Genomic DNA, 12,033 nt, shown 5'->3' on the forward strand with positions numbered 1-12,033 from the left:
GTATACGAGAAATTTTATGGAACCGGCACATATATAAATTCCTCAATAACAATATTTTTTTTTTTCGTGTATATATATATATATCATGTATGGAGTTGCTTACACAAATCTCTTATCAAGAAAAGGAAAAAGAAAAAAAACTACACAAGTCAATGCTCAAACGCCCCTTTTCATAGAAAAGAAAAACTCAAACGCCCACGATTTACTTGAAATTCACAAGGCCAAGCTTGCTTAGTTCAAAGCCATTCTTTGTTTGTGGGCCTCTGTGGGTAACTTCACGTCAGTTGCCAATCCAATAGCTTGGAGAAATTTCACAACATACCAAGTCATGTCAAGCTGCCACCAATTGAGGCCATGTCTAGCTGAGTACTCAAAAGCGTGGTGATTATTGTGCCAACCCTCTCCAAATGCTAATAATGCCACCCACCTGAAATTAACATTTCTTTTAGAATCCAAACTATCTAAAATTTAAAGAAAATTCTCTCAAATACTATTATTATTGTAACAAAAATTATCAAATAGCATTATTATTGTTATATTATTTGAGAGCCTTTCCCAAAACTAGACTAGCAATTAAGCCCAATAGTGCTTGAACTCAGCCCAAACCCATGAAATTGAGTGGATTAACAACAAAAAGGTCCTACATTGATATGGACAAATTTCTAGCAAATTATGTTGAGAAAATGTACACATCTACAAGCGAAAATTTTGGGTGGGAACTTCTCTATCATAGACCGAGTGGTAAACTTTGTCCGGTTAAAATTGTGACATTATACTTTACCACTCGGCCTGCTGTGAAGTTCCCACCCAACTTTTTCTTGAACTTTTGGAGGGTTTAGAGATATAGTAGTACCAATTGTTCCTGGACAAGTCACAAGTATTCCATGCTTGCTTTCCCCACACGTGGCAAGCCGAGTTAACCAGCCATGTAATGTGGTATACCCATATAATTCTCACACCCTGCAATAGTTAATTTGCAACAAAATGATGTCTAAGACTGTTTGATAGACTCACAAGAAAGGCTTTAGAAAAACCAAAAATTGAAAGCCATTCTTACCATTCCCCACACAAGGAATGGGAATCCTCCCATTGCATACAGTAGAACTCCAAGAGCAATGGGGTGAGCAATGTAAGTTTTCTGAATGAGCTGATAGAAGGGCTGCTTCTCTAAATCCCCAGCATTATTTGATCCCCCACACTGAAAATGTTCAAGCATGAAATATTCATTAGAAAGAAGAAGATGATAGAATAAATTTATGTTTTGCATATAATTACAAGGAAAAAAAGAAAAGAAACAGAATTTCATACCCTTTCAGCCACAGAATTGGTATCAAAGAGCCAACTAATGTGACTACACCAGAAACCTTCAACTGGGCTATGTGGGTCTCTCTCTGAATCACAAAACTGGTGGTGGTACCTATGTGTGCTCACCCAATCAATTGGGCTCCCCTAAAAACCCAAAATACAAACAACCACAGAACAGAGCCATCAAAACTTCAGAAAAAATGAAATAAAAAACAGAAAAAAAAAACCATCTTCCTCAGAATCAAATTCAAATTGCACCCACCTGAAGTGCTTGAACTGCACAATAAGCAAACAAGTATTCGAGCCACTTGGGGAGCTTGAAACTCTTGTGTGAAAGATTCCTATGATAAGAAAGAGTGATGCCAAATAGACCAGTCACAACATAAAGTGCCACTGCCACCCAAAAAGCTCCCCAATTGAATTGAAAAGGTGCAAAAAGACTGAGCAAATGCATTGCCAAAACAACACCAGCTGTGGCCATATCCCTTAAGTTCCATTCTCTCCCCATAAACACATTCCTAGGCCTCTTCACAATCACATCAGACAATAGAATTCTCCTATACTTCCCTGGCTCTGTGTCTGCCTCTGGTTCTGTGGCTTCGGACAAAGCTGCATTGGTACTTATGGTTGGTACTGTTCTGTTGGAATTGGTAAGCAAATGGCTGAAAAGCTTTGTGCTTGTTAAAAACTTATTGGGTTGTGATTGTTTTGAATCATAATGAACAAAATTTAGGACCTTGGAACTCTGAGGCAATGGCCTGAACCCTAAAACGGGTCTTCCTGGCCGGTTAAACATGCGGTGAAGAGGGAAACAATGGTGGGTTTTGGGATTGGACGGTGGTGATGTGATCAAATCCATGGAGGAGGAAGGCTTGTTGGGGTTTGATACTCAATTGGATTTTTAACAAAACCGGCAAAATTTAAAATATAAAAAACTTCACAGATTTGGGGTTGATGTTTTGGTGGGGCAGAGGGTTTGTGACTTTGTGGTGGAGTCAAGTTTCATAGATTTTGTTGAATTTAATTGTGGACTGAAAGGGAGAGAAAGAGACGAGGGATTATAATGATAAGGCGGCGTTTGGGTTTGGGCTTTTGGGTTGTGTTCAGATTGACAGAGTCTTTAAGATCCAGATATTTTTTATCCCATTTTTACAATTTTTTTTCTTTTCAATTTTGTAACATTTGTTCTTATTTGTTAGAAGGATAGGATATTTCTGTAAAATTTGTGTCTCAGATTGCTCCTCTGCTTATTTGTCATTATCTCCCTCCTCCAAGTATCTATTTTTCTTCTTCTTCACTGCACACTTGCCCAACTGATGAGGGATTAAACTACAACTATCTCTCTTTCTTCTTGCTGTGTGTCTTTGGCAGTTGGGGGCAAAAAGCAAGAAAGTGTGATTAATGGCAGCAACAAAAGCGTCAATCTTTGCGTCTTCCACACAACCTTTTCCAACCACACCGTCCATTTTTGGAAGCAAAGCAAGCCCTCCTGTTTCAAACACTCTTGGTATGTTTTTCCTTCTTAATTGGTCTCTGGAACTGCTTCTAACTGTTGGGTTTTTTTATTCATTTATTTGCAGACTTTGGATTCTAGAAAGAAATTTAGCACTATAATCTTGTTTGTGGGTTAGTGTCAAAAGCTTATAATATGCCACCAAAAAGAAAAAGTGACTTTGGAAACTTCACAACCAAAATTGATATTGAAATTTGTGGACAAGCTTCAATTGCTGACTTTCTACTCGTAATAGTTTTATCTTTACCTTTGAGTGCTGGCAATTAGAGGGAAGGCTTCTTTGAAGTGGGTCCTTGTGTGGTGTTTACGTGTCCTTTAAATGATAATAATTCATCTGTATCTGAGTTGAATTTGAAGAAGTCATCAGGATTAGATGCCACTATAAATTTATTTTAGTGTCAGCCCCAAGTTGCTTTCCTATGGCATGCAGAAATTCGATCTGCTAAAGCCCATCTCATCACTGAGTTTAACTCAATTTGAACAGGTTTGATCGTTTACTGATTTTGTTTTTCTCTTTTCTTTTTGGGTGTTTCTGATAGAATCTAGAAAGCTGTTTGCAATATCAAACATGTCTGATTTGTCCCAAGATAAAAAAATTGTCTGTTCATATTTTGATTTCTATGATGCACAAGAAATAAATGTTTTCTGTTCATATTGTCAGATCAAAAGATTTATGTTTTAAGATTAAAACTTCAAATTCTTAACAGTTCTACAATCTAATGCAGCTAGCAGTTTTAAGGGATTTTCATTGCCAAGGTGTCCTTCGATAAGGAAGCAAGTCGTCAAGGGCAATGGGAAAGTTAGTGCTGCTGCGGCTACAGTTGCAGTAACTCCTGTGGAGGAGCCCAAAGAGTATGAGTTTTAAGTTTCCCTTACTACAATTGCATTACCACATTTACTTATTATTGCTAAATCTTGACTTTCTTTTTCTTGGTGGGATTTCCAGTCCATTTGGTTTGAAATAATGAAATGAAATGTCATCTGCATTTCACATGGGCATGTTGTCTGAAATAATTAATCATGGCGCAGCATTTCAATATATTTCTTTGCCTCCTCCTTGAGAAGCTGATTTGTAATCATTTTAAAAATGTAAACTCCCTCATTTCAGGGTCACACTTCCATCATGGGCCATGTTTGAACTTGGGAGGGCACCTGTATATTGGAAAACCATGAACGGCCTTCCTCCTACAGCTGTAAGTATTGCACTGGTGCACAACTCCCTTGGGTTTTCGTTATTGTCATTCTCTTATACTAAAAGCATTCACAAACTTTGACAGGGAGAAAAGCTAAGGATTTTCTACAACCCAGCTGCAAATAATATTGTTCCAAATGAAGAATTTGGGATTGCATTTAATGGTACTTTTCATACATGTTGTTCATATGTCTTATGCCCACTTACGAGTGCAAACCAATTTGATTGTCTATAGCTTGTTTTTATGTTCACACATGTTTCTCTACTATGTTTTTGCCATCACTCCATAGCTGCATAAACTCTTAGACTACAATAGTTGTCTAAAACTACTAATTCCTGTACAAATTCTTTTTCTCCCCTTCCAGCAATGATGTTCCCTCTTGACTTCACTTAGGAGCCATGAGGGATTTTTAACAATGCTCAAATGAATGATTTGGTGTTTGTGACTCCTAATGCTGCTTCTATGGGCTTTTGAGCTTCGAAATTCTCCCAAATTCAGTTATTTAATTCATGTTTCATTAATATGTTCTCCTCATGCCCTAACAGTGTAAACTAGTCTAAAAGAAATAGACCCATGACAAGTTGTTTTGGTTTTCCTTCTAAAAGAATTTGTAACAATGCTCAAATAAATGGTTTGGAGTTTTGTCTTGGCTCCTTATGCTGCTTCTTTGGGCTTTGGAGCTTCGAAATTCTCCCACATTCCATTCATGTTTTTCTACTATGCTCCTCCCTGATTCCCTAACAGCTAAGCTTGTGAAGTAAAATGGTTGTCATGTAATCATATCTGCTTTATAAATTCCATTATTTTTCTTCCAGCATTATTGTTCCTTCTTGACTCCACTTATGAGCCATGAGGGATTTTTAACAATGCTGAAATAAACGATTTGGAGTATGTCTTGGCTCCTTGTGCTTCTATGCCTTTGGAGCTTCGAAATACTCCCACATTTCAGTTACTTCATTCATGTTTCTCTGTTATGTTCTATCCCCTTCCCTTTTTGTTTTTCTTTTGTAAAACTATATTCCAGAATATTGTAATCATGTATCATTATAATTCATAATTTGTTACGTGTAACTGACTATTTCATTACTGTAACCCCTTGATTGGTTATGTCCTACTTTTGCTGGTAAAAGCTCAGCTGAATTTGCCCTCCTTTTGCAAGTGTTAATGTCACAGTTGCATTTCCTTGACTTGGTTGTTTTCTTGTCCTCACAGGAGGTTTTAATCAGCCTATAATGTGTGGGGGTGAGCCAAGGGCAATGCTTAGTAAAAGTCGAGGCAAAGCTGATTCCCCAATATATTCCATTCAAATATGCATTCCCAGGCATGGTTAGTATCGTTCGCTTAAGTTCATCTTTCAATTTTTGGCCATATAATTTTGTTTTTCCTAATGGACTGACTGATCATAATTATGCAGCCCTGAACTTAATCTTTTCATTTACAAATGGAGGTGATTGGGATGGTCCTTACAGGCTACAATTTCAAGTTCCTAAGGCTTTGAGAAACAAACCGATTGAAGTCTTTAATGAGGTAAAAACATTCTGTCAAAGTTTTGAATCTACTATATGTAGCTTCAAATTCTTGACTGCAATTTTTTACTTTATGCTGCTCAAAGCCAAGTTCTAGGTTAAATGGATAATGAATAAAGTTGAAAGCATTAAAAAAATATGATTTTAGAAAAACTGGAAACTGGGCAGAGCAAGTGGTTCTGAAATACATAATTGACTAGTTAGAAGCTGCTGGTTAAACAAAAACTGTAAGACAGGTTTGACAGGTGTGTAGGATTTTAGAAAAATAGATAGATGTACTTTTATTTTGATACTATAAGGAAGAAGAATTGGTGCAGTACTTGTGATATCTGCTATCAGAATTACTTTGTAAACACCTATAATGGACAAAATGCAATTAGTTTACTGCATCCTGAAAGTAACGGGATGATGAATTTATGGCAGGGATTAACAGAAGAGTTGAGTAAAGACGGCGCATGTGAAAGAGCAATCTTTCCCGATACTAGCGTTGTCGTAACAAGATGCACTATGATTGGGAATTTGAATGTTGAAGGAGTAAGCAAATTGTTCATATTCACAACTTCACTGGTTTCTTTGTCCCTATAATTTAAAGCTATTTTCTAAATTTAACGAGTGTCATGCCATTGCAGGGCGATCGTTGCAACCTTAATCTCGTACCGGGATGCACAGATCCTAGTTCACCCTCCTACGATCCGCTTGCCAATGTAGATGATGGATCATGCCCAATTGAGCTAGATTCTGACTCTCAGTAGTATTCTGCAGTTAGTACCTGCCCTTCTCGCTCGTAAATATGTCAGTGCGTGCAATACATGTATACGGTGTCAATGTCTGGAAAAGGCCTCTGTCTTGAGGTATGGTGGAAACTATACTGATTTCCTAAAGAAATGCGAATGTATACTAGTTGGATATATCAATTTTAGACTCTTGCCCTCCAGTCAACTCCTCTAATAAGGAAAAGAACTAAAACACTTTTGTGTGTGTGTTGAAACAGAGAAGAGGTGCATGAAAATCACATTGAATATGCCATTTTAAAGCAGATGATATTATGAAAATCACGACAGCATGCGAATTGACATTTCTATTTGTCATGATGGCTTCTTGAAAATGGAATTTCTTTTCGAATTACTAAAATACATGAATTTTAATCCCTTGCGACAAGGAATTAGGCATGTGAATGTTGCGATGCATGCCATCTCTCCTCTTTTTCTGTTCCAAAATGTGAGGTGGGAAGGTGAAGTGCTATAAGGCTTATAAGCCGACAACTTAAAAAACCCAGATCCAAACCACCACTATAGGCAAACAGACTCCCCCACTAAATAACTCCCTATTGATTGGAATCCTTCTATAGTGCGGGCCTTATTATGGCCCTTAGGTGATGTCCTATCTTTTGAACGTTGAATCAGGCTAACTAATGTAATTCAATAGCTAACTAATTTGATTCAACAGTTAAGAAATAGGGTCTTACCTAAGGGACATCTGTAAGGTCCTCACTATAGAATTTTTGCTATTGATTGACCAAAAAATATAAAAGGACATGAAAGTTCTTCCAAAACAAAGATAGGAAGTGGGGAGGAGCCGAACCCCATTATCCCCTCTTAAATCTGTCCCACAGTACATTCAAAACTCTCTTTTTCTTTCTGTTCCTTTTACAAAGCTTCTTTGACCAGTTATTCACTTTAACAATGTGACGGATTTAAGAAAGGATAATGAGATTAGGCTTCTCCCCATTTCTAATCTTTGCTGTACAAGAGTTTATATAATAATTTTTTATGTTTTTTTTGTCAATGGATTAGTTAGCTATATAATGGAGGGTTCATTTCACCCTTCTTATACTAAAATGTGAGCGCTGTCATTGGATTTCAAAAAAAATATTTCGGAGTTTTTCTTCTTTTTTTTTGTCAAAATTTTTTCGGAGTTACTGATAGCACTTTGTTGGTACCAATTTTATTAGAAACACAAAACGGTATCATAAAAACCCCAAAACTTTTTATTTTTATTTTTATATTTACTAGAAAGCAATCTCAATTATAATAGGACTAGACAAATAAGTAAGTGACCAAAATCCTAATTAAATAAGGACTCGCCAATAGATTTGACGTTTCCATGTGTTCACAGAAAGAAAGCCTCTTTGGTACCATTTGGTGTAGGTGCTTTTGATCTCTTGCTTTCTTCATACTTGCCTGCCAGAGAATCAAAGAGAAAACCAGCCCCAACCCCCACAGCCAAGTCTATTGTGTAGTGGCCCCTTGTTCCCAGCAACCTCAGTGCTTGTAACACATTCAGTGCATCAAATGTCCATGCCATTTCCCATCTCTGCATTCTCCTCATGTCCAAAGATGCAATCGCACACCCCATTTCCCATCTCTGCATTCTCCTCATGTCCAAAGATGCAATCGCACACCCTGCTACATGCCCTGAGAAGAAAAGAAAAAACGACACATTGCCAACTGGGAAGTCTGCGCCTGACCCCAAAAATCCCTTCCAACACAAAATTTGAAACACAATGCCCAAAATGTGAGATTGGTCAGTACGTGAGTAACAAATGTGTGTGTGATATGTAGATGAATATTGATGGGGATTTTACCTGAGGCAATGGAAGTTGGGTAGAGTAGCCGAGGATGCCCCGGCATGTGGACATGAAGAGCGCTGAGATTGTGGCTCTTGGGCGGCCCTCTACTAGCCATGTCCATAGAATATATGTTATCTGCATTCCCACAAACACCTAGAGTAGCAAAATGTCATTCAACTTTGCAGTATTAATTGGCATAGAAAATCCAGTGTCTCTAGAACCCTAAATTGTAAAGAGAATCTGAGTCTCTGAAATCTAGGTAGCTCACAGTTTCCAAATGCAAATGCAGTAAAAATAAATCACAACAAAAAATTAAATGCAGCCTCTGTCAGAAATGTGATGGTGACGAAGAAAACCTCACCATATAAGATTACAAGTTGTTTATACCGCATATTAACAACCAATGACTGACTGACACGTGGACGGAAACGACAACATGACATCGCAGGCCCTTCGGCATATCCCCTACCGGATCCTACATATCCTGACACTTTTGACCTAGGACACGTGTCATGCTCTCGACCAGCTCCTACAGTCCCACATCGGAAATATAAACATAATGCACGCCTCCCAAGGCCTATATAAGGAGACCCCTATTCCCAAAAGAAGGGGACAGAAGAACCAACGGTACGCTACCGCTTGATCTGTAATCTGACATTTACTAAATCCGTACTTACTTAAGCATCGGAGAGCCTTCGGCCGGTACCGCACCGGTACCCCAAGGTCTTACCGCACGTTCCTTTTTGCAGGAACTTGATCTTCCGAAGACTAACTCCCTTCCGAAGACACAATATCACTAAGTTGGGCGAACCACGTGTCAAACCACTTTTTCGCATCAACACAAGTTACAACTCTACATTGCAAGACAAAATATAAAGATAATTAGAATTAGTACCGTGTTAAAACCAGCGAGAAATGTATTGAGCTTGGGCTTGGAAGCCAGGAGGAGGTGGAGGGAGCGCGTGGTGTCGAAGCCGACATCAAAGGGCGGAGACGACGAGGGAACCATTCCGAGCGTGAACTCGACGCTCCCGAAGAAGAGGAGGCCCATTGCGAAGACACAGGGTATCCAATGGTGCTTGGCCACGTAGAGGACGTCATGCAGCCTCCAGGTCATGAAGGAGGCCTTGCCGCCGTAGACATGGAGCTTCTTGGAGGAAGAAGAAGACGACATGATCAGGTCCTGCTCTGCTTTTGCGCCGAGGCTTGAGGGCTGAAACGGTGCCGTTCATTTGTAGGCGCAACTGAGAGGCCCTTTCTCTTACTCTCATGGTCAGGCTGTAGAGTGGATGCTCAACTGCCACTTTATTCCTTGCTTTTCTCTGGTTTCTTCTTTTCTTCTTTTCTTTACTCTGCTCTTGTTTTTCCTTTGTCGGACGACGGATACCCGTAGGCGACGCCAACTGGATACTCGTGAACCTGTACCCGTACCTGTAACTAGTTGGGTATCTTGTGCAAAACTCCTCTTCAACATGCTCAACTGTGTTTCACATATATAGCAAGTAGCATCCATGCAAAAAAAACCGCACACATTTATACAAAAGCTACAAAATGTTACACAAAAAGGAAATAGAGAAGGTACAATTTGGATTACCTGAGTCTTTTTTTTTTTTTTTCTTCGAAACTATGTCAGAGTCTTGGGACCAAAAAAAAAAAAATTTATGCTTTTATTTATTTATTTTAATTTCATATTTCTCTTTCTAAAGTGTTATGTTGCCCAATTTTAAATTAATTAATTCTATTTTCTAGATTGGGTAATTTTCCAGTTCATTCCTAAAGTTGACTTCGACTGCTGAGAAAGAGTCAGGTAGCAAAAGAGAGGCTGAGCAACCGCATTAAATGCGATTTGAATCGCGAGACTCATTAGCACCAACTTGTTAAGAACAGCTATGTTTAGTGCAGTTCACAGCCGAAGCTTGAAGATTACTACACTCAAGTACTGAGCCACCTCTTGACCAAACATGCAATTTCGAGAGCCAAGGAGCTTATAAATAGAAGCACACCCCGAGGCTTTCAGGACACACAATCTGTTGGCGAGATATCCTAGTCATATTATGATATTTCTTTCTTTTTATATTAGGATTTTATTTATTTCCTTTTTGTATAGATATTATATAATTATGATTTTTCTTATTTCCTAGTATAACCCTACTAGGGTTTGTAATCTTGTATTATAAATACCTCCTTTCGGAGAATGAAATATATTTGAAAATATTCTACCCATATTGTTTGACTTGGCATCAGAGCCGACTTTCTGGTGACCTCTGTATGTGTTGTGCCCACTCATGTTCTATTGTGTGCCCTAATTTCTTTTAGGGTTCTTGTGTCCGTGCCTGTGCTGTGTTTGTCGTATCTACTTCGTGTTGTTTTTTTTTTTTCCGCTGCTATCATGGGTGATGATTCCAAAATCGTGATGAGTGCTAGTGCGTTTGCAACAAAGGAGGAACGTCTTACTCTACCCCAATTACTTCTGACAAATTGGATGGCTCAAATTATGCCTCTTGGTCTCGTGGTGCGCGTATTAGAATTACTAGTGGTCGTATGACAAGTTGGATGAATGGGAAGAAGCCAGCTTCGTCTTCAAATTCTATTGCTTATGCCAAATGGGAAGAAGATAATTGCCTGGTGCAGTCATGGCTTCTCAATTCCATGACTAAGCCAGTTCGTGCCTTGTTAGAACATGGTGCTACTGCTTATGATATATGGGAGGCCACCCGGAAGACCTATACTAGTTCTCGTCTATTTCAACTTTGGCGGCAGTTCATCCTTACGTGTCAGAATGGTGAATCTGTCAAAGTGTTCTATGAAAAACTCCATGCTATCTGGCAAGAGATTGATTGTCTGCGTCCACATGAATATAGTTGTGCCGATGATAGGGCTAGTCGTCTGAAAGAACTTGAAGCCGATTGAGTTTATGATTTTCTTATAGGACTTGATCCACTATATGATGGTGTTTGTAGCCGTATCCTTGCTCTTAGTTCTGTCTCACCCCCTCTCGAAGCCTATGCCATGGTCATAGAGGAAGACATGCGTCAATCTGCTATGCTTAGAGGAGGTTCCATGGCCCTCAAAGTCGACCCAGCATGTTAAAGACCGGTCGCCCAGTAAGACGCAAACGGTCGCCCTTCATCCAGAAAATTTTCTCCTTCTGCTGGGTCGCGTCCTGCTGGCTCTACCCCTAGCTCTCTCGACGATCCTCCTAAATGCCATCATTGTAATGCGAATCACTATTCTGAGAAGTGTTTTAAGAAGCATGGTTATCCCGATTGGTTTGCTGACTACAAAGCTCGTATGTACGGTCCCAAGGCCGCCTGCACTATGACTCAAGATGAGACCCGTCCTCCGGCCCTATCTGCAAATCTGTGTGCTTTGATACCATGCCAGTTATGGGCTTTAATACTTGGATAATTGACATTGGTGCTTCTGATCATATGACTTATGATGATAATATGTTTGATGAGTTGTCTCGTAACCCACGTGATCCCTATATTACTAGTGCTAATGGTTTACCTTCCCCAGTTACCGGTGAAGATACCATCCACCTCACTCATTCTTTACCTCTGTCCCATGCCCTTTTGGTTCCAAATATTCGTTGCAATTTGTTGTCTGTTGGGTGTTTATTTGATACACTTAACGCTTTTGCTACTTTTCTATTCTACCCATTGTTTTTTCCAGGATCTCAAGACTCACGAGAAGATTGGGTATGGTAAACGGATAAGGGGTTGTATTACTTACAGTTACCGGTTGCAGCAGTTCATAGGTGTGTCGCTAATAAAGTCTAGGGTGGCAGTGTCAAAGACAAGCAACAACTTTGGCTGTGGCATCGTCGCTTAGGACATCCGTCATTTGGTTATCTTAAGCATTTGTTTTCTTCATTATTTAGTTCGTGTGATGAGTCTAGCTTCAAATGTGAGACTTGTGTAATGG

At 39.2% G+C, this 12,033-nt stretch overlaps 3 protein-coding genes across 3 annotated transcripts; 1 reads left to right on the plus strand and 2 right to left on the minus strand.

Moving 5' to 3' along the window:
• Positions 1 to 73: 73 nt before the first annotated feature.
• Positions 74 to 2,368, minus strand: LOC117622610 (palmitoyl-monogalactosyldiacylglycerol delta-7 desaturase, chloroplastic-like). Its single transcript, XM_034353350.1, has 5 exons — positions 1,568 to 2,368; positions 1,309 to 1,449; positions 1,058 to 1,198; positions 854 to 960; positions 74 to 427 (listed from the first exon to the last, which is right to left on the minus strand). The coding sequence occupies exons 1-5, from the start codon at positions 2,162 to 2,164 to the stop codon at positions 232 to 234; spliced, it is 1,182 nt and encodes a 393-aa protein (XP_034209241.1). The 5' UTR covers positions 2,165 to 2,368; the 3' UTR covers positions 74 to 231.
• LOC117622611 lies at positions 1,843 to 6,592 on the plus strand. The gene is made up of 9 exons (XM_034353351.1): positions 1,843 to 1,955; positions 2,677 to 2,812; positions 3,544 to 3,670; positions 3,927 to 4,011; positions 4,096 to 4,174; positions 5,224 to 5,337; positions 5,426 to 5,538; positions 5,961 to 6,071; positions 6,167 to 6,592. The coding sequence occupies exons 2-9, from the start codon at positions 2,707 to 2,709 to the stop codon at positions 6,287 to 6,289; spliced, it is 858 nt and encodes a 285-aa protein (XP_034209242.1). The 5' UTR covers positions 1,843 to 1,955; positions 2,677 to 2,706; the 3' UTR covers positions 6,290 to 6,592.
• A 1,008-nt stretch (positions 6,593 to 7,600) lies between these two features.
• Positions 7,601 to 9,331, minus strand: LOC117623038 (phosphatidylcholine:diacylglycerol cholinephosphotransferase 1-like). Its single transcript, XM_034353881.1, has 4 exons — positions 9,002 to 9,331; positions 8,122 to 8,259; positions 7,917 to 8,015; positions 7,601 to 7,865 (listed from the first exon to the last, which is right to left on the minus strand). The coding sequence occupies exons 1-4, from the start codon at positions 9,278 to 9,280 to the stop codon at positions 7,647 to 7,649; spliced, it is 735 nt and encodes a 244-aa protein (XP_034209772.1). The 5' UTR covers positions 9,281 to 9,331; the 3' UTR covers positions 7,601 to 7,646.
• Positions 9,332 to 12,033: the final 2,702 nt, after the last annotated feature.

Source organism: Prunus dulcis, chromosome 3 (assembly GCF_902201215.1).
Source record: "Prunus dulcis chromosome 3, ALMONDv2, whole genome shotgun sequence".
NCBI lineage: Eukaryota > Viridiplantae > Streptophyta > Magnoliopsida > Rosales > Rosaceae > Prunus > Prunus dulcis.

What these genes read in the sequence shown, in the direction of transcription:
- LOC117622610 (XM_034353350.1), bottom strand. Translation starts at nt 2,164, where the DNA reads ATGGATTTGATCACATCACCACCGTCCAATCCCAAAACCCACCATTGT. An exon ending in GTGCAGTTCAAGCACTTCAG is followed by an intron (nt 1,450 to 1,567) that starts GTGGGTGCAATT and finishes TTGGGTTTTTAG; the next exon opens with GGGAGCCCAATTGATTGGGT. An exon ending in CATTCCTTGTGTGGGGAATG is followed by an intron (nt 961 to 1,057) that starts GTAAGAATGGCT and finishes TAACTATTGCAG; the next exon opens with GGTGTGAGAATTATATGGGT.
- LOC117622611 (XM_034353351.1), top strand. Translation starts at nt 2,707, where the DNA reads ATGGCAGCAACAAAAGCGTCAATCTTTGCGTCTTCCACACAACCTTTT. An exon ending in ATTTGGGATTGCATTTAATG is followed by an intron (nt 4,175 to 5,223) that starts GTACTTTTCATA and finishes TTGTCCTCACAG; the next exon opens with GAGGTTTTAATCAGCCTATA. An exon ending in CGATTGAAGTCTTTAATGAG is followed by an intron (nt 5,539 to 5,960) that starts GTAAAAACATTC and finishes AATTTATGGCAG; the next exon opens with GGATTAACAGAAGAGTTGAG.
- LOC117623038 (XM_034353881.1), bottom strand. Translation starts at nt 9,280, where the DNA reads ATGTCGTCTTCTTCTTCCTCCAAGAAGCTCCATGTCTACGGCGGCAAG. An exon ending in TTCTCGCTGGTTTTAACACG is followed by an intron (nt 8,260 to 9,001) that starts GTACTAATTCTA and finishes TTGCTACTCTAG; the next exon opens with GTGTTTGTGGGAATGCAGAT. An exon ending in GTGCGATTGCATCTTTGGAC is followed by an intron (nt 7,866 to 7,916) that starts ATGAGGAGAATG and finishes GCATCTTTGGAC; the next exon opens with ATGAGGAGAATGCAGAGATG.